Below are 16,009 nucleotides of genomic sequence, written 5' to 3' on the forward strand. Positions count from 1 at the left end.
GGACGCGTACTCTATGATGTTACGTTACAGTATTATGTACACCATAATACTATGTGCATTCCTTTACTCTATGGCATTTCGGCAACGTGAATGTATGCTAGTCGAAGGCCAAGTCTAAAGGTACGTATACGAGCTCGCCTAGGTTTCCATGTGCCCGTACGTGGATCATATGTAGATAAATACTACAAATCCAATTCTACCACATGTCATGATGTTTTATAAAAGAATAGATCCCAAACATGATTGCACGTGATCGCATTTCTTGATCGTATGTACTCAAGTTGTTTGTAGCCCTTAGGTTAGATCAAGATGTTGCTTTATTTTTTTACTTTATTTTATTTAAACTTCACGTTATCTATTTTCCACTGTGTTGTTTTAAAGATTTTATTATAACCGTTCGAGTTTATGTCACCCTTTATGAAATATCTGCATGAAACAGTCATGTCATGCATGCAATAACGATCTCGTCTCAATAGGAAACAACATCGATACATTACTTGATTTCGAAACTTAAACAATGAACTTACTAAACTTATTGCCCGATAATAGTTAATTAATAAATTATATTTTAAAGTGGAAAGATTTAAAATTTTGGTGTCTTATAAAATGCATTATTGTACCTAACATCCACCTAGAAAAAAAACATAAAATAAAACCAAGCAACCTTAACATTTTTCATTTGTTGAGGTTGGCATTAATGTCTTTTCCTTCACACTTTTTCCTTCTTTTAAGGAAATTGGTGAATTGAAGGTCACATGTACTTAGCTCATCCCAATTTCCATGGAACTCATTAAATATTAGGAAATTAATGAAAATGAATGATTCCATTTATGAACATTGAAGATTTGTTTTCAATAAATTATATATATATATATTACTTATTCGTGTGAGATGCAATGTTCAAACCAACCTATACATAGCATATATTTTCTATCAAAAGATTAGATACTTCAAAAAAGTATCTTATTAAAAGAATATCGACCCCACTTGGCTCTGGGGATATTATTCAGTTGGTAGAGCTCCGTTCTTTCATTTGGGTCGTTTAATTGTCCAGGTGGTAATGATAATATCTTGTACCTGAACCGACAGCTCACTTTTTCTAAGTAATGGGGAAGAAGACATGGCCGATCAAGAACCTAGAGGAGGTGGGAGAGGCAGTTGGTCAAATCTAATATGGATCGTACATAGACGATAGTTGGAGCCGACAACTCTCTTAAGATTAAATAATACACCAAACCAAGATCGAAGTAAGGCACTAACTATAGTCCTAAATTTTGATGATTCGACCTACTCGAAAATCGTTGAATTCAATTAAAAAAAAAAAAAAATAGTATAAGAACATGTGAGCCTCAATTCTCAATTAGACATAACACTTTCCTTCTTCATCTCCATCTCTTTCTCTCTCTACGTGCATACAACCATTTTAAAAAAAAAAATCTTCTAGTAATATTACAATAAATAAAAGTTTACATATTTGTCTAAAATATTCTTATTAAATGAACGCGACTCTATGATATTGTCCATTTTAAGCATAAACTCTCGTGACTTTGTTTTGTACTTTCCGAAAAGGTCTCATATCAATGGAGATAGTATTCTTTGATTATAAACTCGTGATCATTCCTAACCGATGGGATTTTCATCCAACACATCTACATTAGAAAATTCTTAATACCTGTTTATAACTATTTAGATTTTAAAAATTTTACTATGGAATATCAAATTTTTAGCTAAAATTTATTTTTATGAAAGAAAAAATGAAGAATCTGAGCTAAAGGGTGCGGATTTGAATCGTGAAGAAAAGTAATGATTTTAGAAAGAAAACAATAAAAACAATTATTTGAAGGAATCTGAAAGCAAAGCTCACGTGGATCCACCATGGAAGATGTGACTGTTCACACAGAAATGATTCATATCCTGCATTTAATTTAATGATGAATGATCTTCTCATCTCGCCATTAGGCCCCATTCTTTGATTTATATAATGCATTTTGTTCATTAATTTTTGATGAAGAACAAGCAAACCAAATCTGGATCCTACCCACTTTCGTCTCCTTCCCCCTCACACCACCACTTCCACTCTGTTTTCACTCGTTCTTTATTCCTTTTGTTCTGTTCTTCGGATTTTGAATCCAGAACTTGAGGAAAAGTGAAACCCATTTGGGCAAAAATCAAACAAAAAATGAAGAAAAAACATAGGGTTTACTGAGTAGAAAGCTTTTGTTTGTCGGTATTCCTTTATCAGTAACAAAACCCAGATGCTGTTCTTCTACTGAAACATACTTTCCAGCTTCGATTGGATCTTCATAACCCTCAAGGTTCTCTCTCACTTCTTCTTTGATTTCATTCTCTCTGACCCATTTTTTGTAATTTTGTAATCTTCAAACCCTTTTTCCATCTATGATTGAATCCGTTTGAACTTCGTCAAATCTCTTCGCGAATCGGAGGTGCTGTTCTTGACTGTTCTTGATTGATTCTTCTTCATTATTTTAATGTAATGTTCTAAAAGTTTGTTGATCGGATCGATCCCACATCCCACACTGTTTTCAAGTGTTAATTATTAGTATTATAATGGTTGGTTTGTCTATATTCTCAATAATCCGTCCAACCAGACAGTTCATAGTGCTCTCAACCAAGAACAGTGAGCCTTTTCGCTGTCCTTGTCGCGTTCTCTCATCTGGGTGTCTCTTTTTATCAGTTCTGAGCTCATTTTTTTTCTGGTTTTCAATTGATTCTTGAAGTTTTTTGTGTAGTTTTTGTTGGGTTTTGGAGATTCATAGAGTTTAGGGGATAAAAGAGCCCTTCTCCTCTGTTCTTTGTTGTTGCAGGTCATAGCTAGAGCTAGCTATAAATGAAGGGAGCTGTGCTAGTAGCTCTTGCTGCTTCCATTGGAAACTTTCTTCAAGGATGGGACAATGCCACCATTGCTGGTACTCATTCACTACAATTTCTTTCATGATTTCTCTTAGCTTCATGTTTCATTTGGGAACTTTATTCAATGGCGGCTATCTGTTTATCAGGGGCTATGGTTTACATCAAGAAAGACATGGCCCTTAAGTCTTCTGTGGAAGGTCTTATTGTGGCCATATCGCTCATTGGAGCTACGATCATTACGACGTGCTCAGGACCGGTATCGGATTGGGTTGGTCGACGTCCGATGCTGATATTGTCGTCGTTGTTTTATTTTCTAAGTGGTTTGATCATGTTGTGGTCACCTAATGTGTTTGTACTCTGCATAGCTAGATTGTTGGATGGATTTGGGATTGGTCTTGCTGTTACTCTTGTGCCTGTTTATATTTCTGAAACTGCACCATCAGATATAAGAGGATTGTTGAATACTCTCCCTCAGTTTACTGGATCTGGTGGCATGTTCATATCCTATTGTATGGTATTTTCGATGTCGTTGTCGGTCTCACCGAGCTGGAGGTTAATGCTTGGAGTTCTCTCGATCCCGTCTGTGCTCTATTTTATACTAACGGTGTTTTTCTTGCCTGAATCTCCTCGGTGGCTTGTTAGTAAAGGGAAGATGCTCGAGGCGAAAAAGGTTCTTCAGAGACTCCGTGGCGTGGAGGATGTTTCAGGTTCGTACATGGCAACTAAGATTTTGTTTAATTAATATTCATGTTCCCCTAACGCTTGGTTAGGCTAGGCCTCCACGAGCCTAGTTCAAAACTGGACCCTCGATGCGTCGGTTATCGAATCTTATATATTCCCGGAGCGTTGTTTTTGTTTACTTACATTAGTCCATTGCTTTGTGAGTCCTTAATTTTCGTAAGTTCAACAATGTGTGATATTTAGGAAGATATGTTTGAGAAGGAAGTGATAACTATTTGTTGAGAACTGTCATATTTGTTAAAATGAAAACTAGACAAGGGTGAGTATCAGAATTGTATATGTGAGATCTCACATTGGTTGGAGAGGGAAACGAAGCATTCCTTAAAAGGGTGTGGAAACCTTTCCCTAGCAGACACGTCTTAAAACCTTGAAAGAAAGCCCAGAAGGGAAAGCCCAAAGAGGACAATATCTGCTAGCGGTGGACTTGAATTGTTACAAATGGTATCAAAGCTAGACACTGGGCGGTGTGACAGCAAAGACGCTGGGCCTCCAAAGGGGGTGAATTGTGAGATCCCACGTCGGTTGGAGAGAGGAACGAAGCATTCCTTGAAAGGAAGCCCGGAAGGGAAAACCCAAAGAGAACAATATTTGCTAACAGTGGACTTGAGTTGTTACAAATGGTATCAGTGCTAGACACCAGGCGATGTTACAGCAAAGACGTTGAGCCCTCAAGAGGGGTGGATTGTGAGATCCCACATCGGTTTGAGAGGGGAGCGAAGCATTCCTTATAAGGGTGTGAAAACTTCTCCCTAGATTATGCATTTTAAAACCGTGAGACTGACAGCAATACGTAACGGGCCAAAGCGAACAATGATTATGTATAGAAGAAGTGCATAACATGGAAAGAGTTTCACCGAGAAATTGCTCTTTTTGATTTGATTGTCGATTATTTTCTTACAAGTCTTTCCTCAACAGGTGAGATGGCTTTGCTGGTTGAAGGTCTTGGGATTGGTGGTGAAACATCCATAGAAGAGTATATAATAGGTCCTGCTGAAGAATTTGAAGGAGAGGCTGCTGATGAGAAAGATAAAATCAGGTTATATGGACCTGGAGAAGGCCTATCTTGGGTTGCCAAGCCTGTCACAGGACAGAGTTCTCTTGCGCTTGCGTCCCGGCAAGGGAGTTTGATCAATAAAAGTATGGCTCTCATGGATCCGCTCGTCACCCTCTTCGGTAGCGTTCATGAGAAGCTCCCCGAGTCTGGAAGCATGGTTTTTCCGAATTTCGGCAGCATGTTCAGCACAGCTGAACCTCATGTGAAAAACGAGCAGTGGGACGAAGAGAGCCAAAGAGGAGATGACTATACATCGGAGGCGGGTGGAGTGGACTCGGACGACAATCTGCATAGTCCATTGCTTTCACGTCAGGCAACGAGCATGGATAAAGACATGGTTCCCCCTCCTTCCCATGGCAGTATCCTCAGCGTGAGGCGCCACAGTAGTCTTATGCAAGGAAATGTCGAGGCAGTCAGTAATACTGGGATTGGTGGGGGATGGCAGTTGGCATGGAAATGGTCTGAGAAAGGAGAGGACGGGAAGGAAGGTGGATTTAAACGTATTTATCTGCACCAGGAGGATATTCCCGGGTCCCGACGTGGATCGATTCTTTCACTTCCTGGTGAAGATGTCCATGGAGAAGGTGAGTTCATCCAGGCTGCAGCATTAGTCAGCCAGCCTGCTCTTTTCTCTAAAGAGCTTAAAGATCAGCGCCCCGTCGGCCCGGCAATGGTTCATCCATCTGAAACTGTTTCAAAGACTCCCATATGGTCGGCTCTCCTCGAACCAGGCGTTAAGCACGCTCTAATTGTAGGAATTGGAATCCAGATTCTTCAGCAGGTACTGCATATCATCTTCTTGCAGTTTGATCTTTTTATCTTTACGTTCGAAGTTCGAAGTGATCGAATCTTACACGTACGGTTTTCAAACTAATATACAGTTTTCTGGGATCAATGGAGTTCTTTACTACACTCCTCAAATTCTTGAAGAAGCAGGCGTTGAAGTTCTGCTATCAAATATTGGGATTGGTTCTGAATCTGCATCATTCCTGATTAGTGCATTCACTACCTTCCTGATGCTTCCCTGTATAGCTGTGGCTATGAGGCTCATGGATATTTCAGGCAGAAGGTATATTCACCATTTTAGAGCCTCGTAGATCTAAACGAAACTATGTTATAACGACATGAATTTCAAAGTTTATTTATCAAATTCAAGCTAACATTGCTCTTATGTAGGCGGCTCTTACTCACTACCATCCCGGTGCTAATAGTATCACTCCTCATTCTCGTCGTGTTCGAGCTTGTTACAGTGAGCACCATGGTCAATGCAGCAATCTCAACCATATGTGTAGTTGTTTACTTTTGCATCTTCGTGATGGCATATGGACCAATCCCAAACATCCTTTGCTCGGAAATTTTCCCGACAAGGGTCCGTGGCCTCTGCATTGCAATATGCGCAATGGTTTTCTGGATCGGCGATATAATAGTAACCTATTCTCTGCCTGTGATGCTTAGTGCAATAGGTCTTGCAGGCGTCTTTGGCATCTACGCAATCGTGTGCATAGTTTCATGGATTTTCGTCTACTTGAAAGTCCCAGAAACCAAAGGAATGCCACTCGAGGTTATCGCCGAGTTCTTCTCTGTTGGTGCAAGACAAGCTGCTAAAGGTGCTACTAATTGAGTTTGGCAGTCTTGACTCCCTACAGAAACTCCATCTGTTCTTGCTGCATTAAAGTAAGTATGAACAGAAGGAATGCGTAGCAAGCACAAATTCGTTTCCTATTTTGAATTTTGGTTCAAGTTTATGTACTCTTTATGCATTGGAGATTGTGATTAGTTTAGATTCTTATAAGCTGTTTTTTTCCCTCTTAATTTTGAAGTGAACAATAGTTGTAGCTAATAAAAGGGTGTATTCTAGCATCAAAATTTTCTAAAATGGAATGATAAATACACTAAAATTCTTCAGAATATTGTTGAGACAATGCAAATTAGAATAAAAACAATAGATTTGATGGTTAAGTACATATCTCAGAGAGGAATTCAGCAGCTGAAACTGTATTTGTGAAGGAAGTTCAACCAAAGCTTCTCACAGGTCGAATCTGACATTCCATCTACCCTTGAGGTCTGCATTCAGTGTCCAATTATTTTCCCTGATCTGAATGTATGGTGTCTGTATGAAAGCGATGGGAATACAAGTGAAAAGCTCAGTATAGTACAATGCAGGACAGAACAATAATTGCTTAATAATGTAATGTGTGTAAAGCTATCATGTCGGGGATGATATATAACCATAGGCAACTTTAACTAACAAAGGTGAGGAAGGAAGAACACACCATTAGGAAATAAACTCCAAAACTAAGCTTAAAAAAACAAAGTGCTAAACATATTCTTATATTCGTGAAGAATTATGATCCACGAAATGGAATGGGCTCCAGCAAGGACTCAACCTCGTGAAAAATTCTTATATTCCACACCGTCCAAACTGCTCAAAGGTGTTAGACGAACACGATTCTCCACAACGGTATGATATTGTCCACTTTGAGCATAAGCCCTCATGGCTTTGCTTTGGGCTTCCCCAAAAGGCCTCATACCAATGGAGTTAGTATTCCTCACTTATAAACCCATGATCAATTCCCTAAATTAGCCGATGTGGGACTTCCATCATCTAACAAAAGGAACACACTAAAATCATTCGAGATAAAACACCCTTTTTGGCAAAATGTTAGTGATAAGGTGGGATCCAGCAAGGATTGAAGTATATGTGGATTAATCAATATCTGAGATATCTTTTATAATTACACATAAAACACAATAAATATCATTTATTAATCCCAATATGAATACACATACCAATAACAAGATCTATAACTAAGTTTGGAAGTTAACCATCTTATTAATTAATAATTTTTAAAATTTCTTCATTTACAGGAATGTTCATCTATAACAATATATCGAAATATCCGTAAAATTGAAATCTCAATTGATATCGGTATCTATATTTTAATCCTCGAGTACAAGGGAAAGATATTCTAATCTGGGAAGATAGATAAACTGGTATTCCACCTTTAAGGTTCATGTTCCCTTCGATTTTTAGTGTTTCAAATGCTAAATCAAGCAAATTCCAGTAGCTGGAGAACCTAGCAGATGGTAGTTGGGACTTTAGGCTGAGAAGAGGTTAGTTTGAGGGGGAGATAGAGTGGGTCAATCTTTCTGTTTGGTTGGAGAGTAGAAAAGCGACTCAAGGCAACTATGATTGAGGCTGGAAGCTGATGGTTCCTATTTGGTCAAATCTGCTTATCATAGCTAGAAAAAAGGTTGTTGGCGAAAGCGCTTAGTACGGCCATTTGGAGAAGAATAGCTCAGAAGAGAGTCAAGTATTTTCTGTGGTCTGTAGCCCACAGTGGTATTAATACTTTTGACAAGGTACATTGCAAGGCGTTTTTAATCGAATTGGAAGTCACGCCCTAGTACAACAGCCATCTAAGCCAAATCAAGTGCCGAAGTGGAAAAAGAAAAAAAAGAGACAGAGGGTTCCTTGCCTCGAGGCCTCAGAAGCCAACATTTCATTCATAGGTTCACTACCAACTACCAAGGAAGAAGGACTAAGACGAGGAGGATATTAAAAGAGAACTTCTAAGCTCTTTTTGGAATTGTTTTGACTTTTTTTTTTCTTTGAGAAGGTGTAACGGCCCAAGTCTACCGCTAGCAGATATTGTCCTCTTTGGGCTTTCCCCAACCGATATGGGATCTCACAATCCACCCCCCTTCAAGGGCCAGCATCCTTGCTGGCACTCATTCCCTTCTCCAATTCACCCCTCTTTGAGGTCCAGAATCCTTGTTGGCACACCGCCTCTTGTCCACCCACCTTCGGGGCTTAGCCTCCTCACTGGCACATCGCCCGACATCTGGCTCTGATACCATTTGTAACCGCCCAAGCCCACTGCTAGCAGATATTGTCCTCTTTGCACTTTTCCTTTCGAGCTTCCTCTCAAGGTTTTTAAAATGTGTCTCCTAAGGAGAGGTTTCCACACCCTTATAAAGAATATTTTGTTATCCTCCCCAACCGATATGGGATTTCACATAAGGTTACTTGAGAATTAAATCATTAAATCATGAGATAACTAGAGACAATCAAATAATATATAGTATGGAATGAAAATATAGTTATTGTAAGTACGATAAGAAATATGATTTGAACTGATCACTATAAAGCAGAAAAATGAAAATTAACTCTACCTTTTCGAACACTTCATATCCTACTTTGACTCTTATATCTTGCACCCTTTCAAAATCTAATGCACCCGAAGAATCTTGCTCTCTTAGAAAATTTAATACACCCAAAGAAAATTCAGCAGCTCCTTTGTGCTTAATTTGCCAAGAAAACAATGAAACAAAATTGGTCATAAAGAAAAGCAAAAGAATATATCAAGTTCACAAGATACAATTAGTCATCACTAACCTGCTTAAAATTACTTTCAAGATGAGATTGCCCTTTAATAGTAAATTTCAACAAACCATCGTTTGCCACAGGAAGAGACATTTTCCCACGAGCAAGATAATGGAGTTTCTTATATTTGTCATATTTCACCCCGAAACCGACGCTTGAGAACAACTGCATTTGATTTACAATCATGAAGAAAATGTAACAAATACCAAACAGAGACTTCCACAAAGTGAATTGATTACCAAGAAAACCTTACATCGGGGTAAAATTTTCTCACGGAAGCAGCGAGTAGACTCGGTTCACCAATTCTTGTATCTAGCTCACCACGAACCTTTAAGCGAGGAAGAGGAAAAGGAAAATGCAACTATGTTAGAACCAAGGACGGTAAAATCCATTTTCTTCTAAATCAGCGCAAAAGAATGCTTCAAAATACGGTTCCGAATCAATGTGATACCGGAGAACAAATCCTACCAAGCACACAATTCGGAAACTGGCAAGAATAGAAAATGGGAAACGAAAAAGGAAAAGAAAGGGTTCGTTGGCAGTGCTAGAGAAGGAAATGGATTACCTCCAAGAAAGTGTTGGAGTTGAGAGGAATCTTCTCCTTGGCGTGGATTCTTAGGGCTCTGGAGTCTCCGGCATATCTGAGAGAAGTGTCCATCGGTGCGGAAAGTAGAATTGAAAACGAAGGAGGAGATGGAACCGCCGTATAAACCCTAGAACTTATAAACCCCAAGCTGCCATGCGAGTTTCCTTCCAAGCCTTTTCAGCACAAAATCTTATCGTTTACCCCAATCTGCGTTGGAGGCTAATAGCTTATACCTTTTGGTTCAATTAAGTATGAAAATTGGGCAAAGTCAAAGATTTGGTCTTCTCTTTCTCTTTGTTTTTTTAAAAGGGTAATGTGTCCATTGTATACTCCCATGGTTGGTTCTGATCACTACTAATACGAGCGTGGAGTCTCGTATAAATATTACGGTCATACAAAAAGTTGAATATTTTTCGATGCTAATTAGAATAGATCTAGAGAAAATAGATGAACAATGTTAAGATATTATGTCTTTGTAGGAACGAGGCTGCAATTTCACATTCCCCAAATGGAACCTATCGAATGGGAATTAGTATTAGTAGTGCTTAAATTCCTATTTGTTATTCGTGGGGAACTATTGCTCGATTAAGAGGAGCTCAAATCCAAGATTTTTTTGTTGCACTAAGAGAAGAGATTGTACCTCCCCTCTCCTTGCTCCGTTGATTGATCGAGGGACAAGAAGTCCCAGAATTTCTTTACAAAATTTATGCCAAGACGATCCATATGGAAGAACAGTTTTGTTGATACGAAAGTGGGAGAAATTGAGGTTGGGGCTCTAGAAGGATTGTCGTGTATTACATAGTATCAAGTAAAGCTCATGCTTACTCCACGAAGTCTCATCTAGTGTAACTCCATGTGGTCTTTGTGGTACCGGCCGACTCCAAGAGCCTTAAGAGCCTGTCCTGGAGTATGAAGTTAGAATATAGAGCTATGCCGACTCCAAGAGCCTCAAGAGTCTGTCCTGAAGTATGAAGTTAGAATATAGAGCTATGCCGACTCAAAGAGCCTCAAGAATCTGTCTTAAAGTATGAAGTTAGAATATAGAGCTATGCCGACTCAAAGAGCCTCAAGAATCTGTCCTAAAGTATGAAGTTAGAATATAGAGCTATGCCGACTCCAAGAGCCTCAAGAGTCTGTCCGGAAGTATGAAGTTAGAATATAGAATTATGCGCATAATCAACCTTTAACTACGATAGGATTCATCATGGATGTAAATCTTAATGTAAAAATGCCCAACTATTGCATCTACTTTTAGTGTTATACGGGCAAACTAAACATATTGAAGGAATTATCATCTCATTCGTGAGAAAATACATTGAAGATCCAAGAACCATTGAGAGACACCCTTACCAAAACCCTAAAAGCAAGGATAAACTATCTTGACAACAAGTCAAGCATGATGTAGATATAAAGAGGAAGGATTATACTATATGCCATTATGTATCCGCTCTATTCCAGGCTTATACTTTCTAATTGGATCATAATTCAAAACCTTGCAGGTCATCAGATTAAAGGTGAAGGTAACCAAAATCTCTAAATAAAGCACGACAAAATTCTGAACCCCTAGCAGACATTGGCTAATCTTAGGGAGTTATGTGGTCATGAAGATTAATATGCCAACGCTGTCAGTATATTTCATTATATTTCATCAATGAACTCGAGAAGATCATCTACTTCCTGCCTCAAAGTTGTAATTCTTTGCTGCTGTGAAGCAACTCTGTTTTCGATTTCACGTCCACCGAACTTCTTCTCGTAGCAGTCCACCACCGTCATGTGTTTCACAACCAACCTCTCCTGCAGATCTCTCTCCTTGGCCACCAGCTCTTCCACCTGCACAGGCAGCACAACTTGATACTTAACATAGTTTGTTCATGACAACCAGCATCCCCACTTTTCTAATCAGTTTGTGTTTGAGCCAACATGGGACAGGACATCTCCTTTTACATATGACACTATATTTTGTTTGACTTTTTCTGTCCTTTTTTTGTTTTGTTTTTTTGAGTTCACTATATTTTGTTTGTCAATGCATGATGATATTCACAGTTAAATCTATACGAACAAACTAGAAGCAATTGAACCTTAGGCAATATCTGGGTGGCCTGCTGGGCCGACTGCAAGAATGAAAGCAAAGACTTCAACTCTTTTGAAAGCTCTTTCAATGAAGCATCAGCTGCTTTGCGAGCTGCTTTACAAGCTTGGACATCACCAGTACGGGAAAGATCATGCAATGACGCATCCAATTTATCGTGTATGGTTAAGCATCTATTGATAATATTCTGAACTTGTTGAATCACAGTTTGCACCTGAAATGAGATGGACAAAGCAATAAGGCAGTGAGAATCCACCAGTGTCAGAAATGTAAGGCATCTTCTACTATGGCCCTGCCTAAATCATCTACATACTTGGAATAATACGATAGAATACCATCTATTTTACCTCATCCCACTGTAGTTTAGCTAAATAAGAAGGAGAAGACTTTGAAATTGACATGTCCGAATGCATATAAATGATGCATGAGACAAAAAGGACAAAGAATCCAAAAATCAACATTATAGGCTCCCTAAGCATTGAAATGCTGTTGAACTTGTAGTAGACCTGCAAATCATGTAAGAAAGAGTTAGAAAACTTAATAATTCAGATGTGAGTAACCTTTAATTCAACCGTTACATACAACTCACACCATGATTATTACTGCGTCCATGATTAGGTCAAATCATTAGAGATACAGAACATCCAAAAATTCAATTTAAAAGAGAGCAGATACCTGGAAATGCTGATTATGCTCTGGCACTACATTTTCCTTCTCCAGTACAACCACTGGTCTACCATCAATGTCCAAGTGTGAAATTTTTTTCTGTAACAATCAAAATAGAAGCTTCAGGGAAACCGAATCAACACATTTCAATGCAAATAATAATAATAATAATAAAACAAAAATCAATAAACAAATAGGAAGGAGACAATAAATGAATTATGTCACTAGTCTATCCTACCTCATGCCACTGTTTATGAGAAAATGGAACAGACACAGAGAAATCACTGGAGCCCTCTGGTAAAACAACCTGAAGTTTACAAAAAAAACCAATCAATTATATGAATAAAAAAAAGAAACCCTTTGTTTGAGTTCTACATAAACTGAATACAATCCATAGCTATGGATACATCCCTTGAACATAGCAGACAACAAAACCTTAGAAGTTATAGTAACCCTTTGGATAGAAATAAGGAAATATAAGTAAATGAATAAGTTGCAACAATGTCAAAATGGTACAATACTTTGTATACCATAAAAAATGAGCAGTTAATCCATAAATTGGCACATACCCTTTGCTGAATGTTAAATAAGTTTTAGAACACCAAATAATAATTCAAGAATGTCACACGCAAAGGATGCCAAATTTTATTTTTTCTCATCTGATAAATCCCTGATTTAAGGGCGCTATGTTTCTGATGGCAGAAAAATTACCCTATCAATCACATTGCAGCATATAACAATAGAGGAAAAAAGAAAATTACCCTGACAATGAGCCTATCAACCACAACTTCATTTATTGGAGAGCCAAAAGAGATGTTAAGAAAACGCTTTCCCTGATCCTGAAATAGAAAATCTTGAAGTGGCAAGCTGTATCCAATAGTAAAAGAAGTTCTCCAACCACCAAACATTGGATATCTAGGTTCAATCTCCAGGTCTGTCTGAAATTTCAGAAAAGAATTGAGAAAATAATCAGGTAAATAGTTTTGGTCGTCATATTGCTAAAACAAAATTTTCACCTTCCTAAGATTGCCCCATAGATGAGATGTAGAGATGTTTCCAATTTCATCTCTATAGTATACTGAATGAGTTCTTGGTGGTAGTTTTGCAACAAGTTTGCTAAATGCTGAAGCACCTCTTGCAAAAGGTCTGGTCTGATAATCAAACCTGCAGCAGAAATGAGCAACGAAGTTACACGTTCTGCTAGAATGAAAACTTGCAAGAACTAGTGTAAAGAAGAAAGAAAACAAGAAAAGACCTGGAAAATCCCCCCTTATTTTGAGCACCACCATTGACAAGATTATAATGCTCTGTTATTTGAACGCTGCCCCAGTGAGAAACTTCTATCTCACGGACAAGCTCTTGAGCAACAGGAAATGGCTGATTGTTTTCAAAATGAAAGCGTATGAGTGCGAATGAATATGGGGGAGCATTCTCATAAGGGCCATATTTGATCTCAGAACCATGAATCTTGGTATTTTCCAATTTTGTATAAAACTCAATTCTTGCTTCGGGCAATTTAAGACTCAATGACTGGACCTTGACAGTATAAGGAGATAAAAAGTATGCAGTGTCAAGAAACAATACAAACTGAACATCAGCCTGAGTGATTGTCTCAGGGAATGGACTCAGCAAATGGGTGAAAACAGCAAACACATCAAAAGTCAAGCCGTCACCCTTGTTTAATCCCTTTGGTAGAGATACCGAGTAAAATTTCAATGTTGGAGGCATTTCCTTGGGATAAACAACATTGACAGGGAAATTTATAGCAGATCCTTTGGCTTTCCCTTTTCCTTCATTCGATGTAGCTTGAATATGAGACAAGTATTTTGCTTGTTCCACGGGAAAGATTAAAAGTACTTCAGACACCACATCAGTCCCCTCATTTTCCACCTAGAACAGCACGAAGAAGTTATTAAACCATAGATCCTCAAACTACACCAACCCTTTTCCACAATGTGCCCCATTACGTAGAATATTCCAAAAACTACGTCTTCCCAATTTCATGTTAATTTCACGAAAAACAAAAAGAAATAGCAAGAGATACCATACCCTTATAGTTGAAGATATGCGAACGATTTGTGATGTCAAATCAATCTGCAAACGGGAAGAGAAATACAGTCAACGACACCATGGCGAGGTAAATTAATTACAACTGGAATTTCAGAATTCGAAAATGTAGAACCATACACTGATCGAGTGAACAAAATGTAAAACATGATATTTAATCGATTTACAAAGAATTAAGCGGGGTAAATTAATTACATCAAGAAATGGAATTTCAGAATTCGCAAATTTAGCAACCATACACTGATCGAGTGAATAAAACGTAAAACATGATTATTAATCGATTTACAAAGAATTAAGCAAGGTAAATTAATAACATCAAGAAATGGAATTTCAGAATTCGCAAATGTGGCAATCATACACTGATCGAGTGAATAAAACGTAAAACATGATAACTAATCGATTTACAAAGAATTAAGCGAGGTAAATTAATAACATCAAGAAATGGAATTTCAGAATTCGCAAATGTAGCAATCATACACTGATCGAGTGAATAAAACGTAGCACATGATAATTAATCGATTTTAGACCTCATCATAAAACACAAATCCATAAGCATTACGAAAATGTATGAAACACAAGAGGGAAGCTGCAGAGTGCAATCGAATGAGCTATTGAAATCAATAAAAACATGACTACAAAACCTTCAAACGATACTTACCCGACGATCAACCTTGGAGAAGATCAGATCGGAAAGTACAGGCGAAAGAATCACAGCGAGTGTGATAAGGAATAGATCCAGCTTGAGTGCCATTTCTAGTTTCCTTCTCGGTCCTTCAAAAGATGAACTCACTCTGGATCAGGAAGAGATCGGACCATAGGCAAGGCAATGCGGAGGGAATACTCGAGTCTCTGTCAAGTGATGAACGAAATGGTTCAAACAAGTCATAATTTTGGCGATAAAAAAATAGATATAAATTTATAATTTGACCTAAAAATTCGCAAAAAAATAAAATAAAATAATAATAATAATAATAATAATTTAAAAAATTACTCTACATGACTGTGTATAAGCACAGACCTACACGAGTCCGACATGTTTTGTCCTTAATTTCGGAGTTTCTATGATTGAGCTACTGAAAAATGATGTGCACCTTGTTAGTATTGATAGTAATTTCAATTTTTTTAAGCTTTTCTCGATCATCCTATCTTCAGAACTACTCTCGTCCAAACGTAAGTCTCTTTATGTACCTCTGTTTTACTCATACGTCACAACTCAAATATGCATGAGATAGAAGTGGGCATCTCTAATTAGAAATCAAAAGGAAGAACTCATAAATGGTGGTCGAGCATCATAATATGAACATGGAATTTGCCAATTTCTCTACCGGCTCTAACTATCAAACTACAAATTTCTGGCTTTGAATAAACACAAACTCGAAAGTTTAAGAAGTAAACTTTAAACTTGCATGGTATCATATTTTCATTCTTTGGAAATTCACCGTGCTATTGTACGACACTTACTCAGGAGACTTACTCTTGTCCTCGAGTAAATCAACCAACTAACGTTTCGATCATCGTTGGCCTAGACAATGTATGCTTAAGTCTCCA

The 16,009-nt window shown here is 38.0% G+C and overlaps 3 protein-coding genes across 5 annotated transcripts; 1 reads left to right on the forward strand and 2 right to left on the reverse strand.

Moving 5' to 3' along the window:
- The first annotated feature begins 1,909 nt into the window (after nt 1-1,909).
- On the forward strand, nt 1,910-6,780 carry LOC111805270 (monosaccharide-sensing protein 2). Of its 3 annotated transcripts, XR_002816645.2 has the most exons (7): nt 1,910-2,315; nt 2,826-2,927; nt 3,018-3,578; nt 4,528-5,447; nt 5,548-5,735; nt 5,843-6,340; nt 6,639-6,780. XR_002816645.2 is itself a non-coding variant. In XM_023690256.2 (6 exons), exons 2-6 carry the CDS (start codon nt 2,849-2,851, stop codon nt 6,285-6,287), a joined length of 2,193 nt encoding a protein of 730 aa, XP_023546024.2. In that variant the 5' UTR covers nt 1,911-2,315; nt 2,826-2,848; the 3' UTR covers nt 6,288-6,574. The 3 variants fall into 3 exon arrangements, 2 of the variants coding, with proteins under 2 accessions (XP_023546024.2, XP_023546025.2); XM_023690256.2 differs by lacking the exon at nt 6,639-6,780 and having other exon boundaries at nt 1,911-2,315; nt 5,843-6,574; XM_023690257.2 differs by lacking the exon at nt 6,639-6,780 and having other exon boundaries at nt 2,305-2,444; nt 5,843-6,574.
- On the reverse strand, nt 6,497-9,865 carry LOC111805288 (outer envelope pore protein 21, chloroplastic-like). Its single transcript, XM_023690280.2, has 5 exons — nt 9,619-9,865; nt 9,307-9,381; nt 9,066-9,218; nt 8,843-8,971; nt 6,497-6,776 (listed from the first exon to the last, which is right to left on the reverse strand). The coding sequence occupies exons 1-5, from the start codon at nt 9,709-9,711 to the stop codon at nt 6,693-6,695; spliced, it is 534 nt and encodes a 177-aa protein (XP_023546048.1). The 5' UTR covers nt 9,712-9,865; the 3' UTR covers nt 6,497-6,692.
- Nucleotides 9,866-10,916: 1,051 nt separating this feature from the next.
- On the reverse strand, nt 10,917-15,341 carry LOC111805295 (dolichyl-diphosphooligosaccharide--protein glycosyltransferase subunit 1A). Its single transcript, XM_087128052.1, has 10 exons — nt 15,120-15,341; nt 14,444-14,488; nt 13,650-14,284; nt 13,411-13,558; nt 13,156-13,332; nt 12,633-12,701; nt 12,404-12,493; nt 12,076-12,234; nt 11,718-11,942; nt 10,917-11,469 (listed from the first exon to the last, which is right to left on the reverse strand). Exons 1-10 carry the CDS (start codon nt 15,210-15,212, stop codon nt 11,278-11,280), a joined length of 1,833 nt encoding a protein of 610 aa, XP_086984178.1. The 5' UTR covers nt 15,213-15,341; the 3' UTR covers nt 10,917-11,277.
- Nucleotides 15,342-16,009: the final 668 nt, after the last annotated feature.

Source organism: Cucurbita pepo, chromosome 11 (genome assembly GCF_057944985.1).
Source record: "Cucurbita pepo subsp. pepo isolate OVF chromosome 11, ASM5794498v1, whole genome shotgun sequence".
NCBI lineage: Eukaryota > Viridiplantae > Streptophyta > Magnoliopsida > Cucurbitales > Cucurbitaceae > Cucurbita > Cucurbita pepo.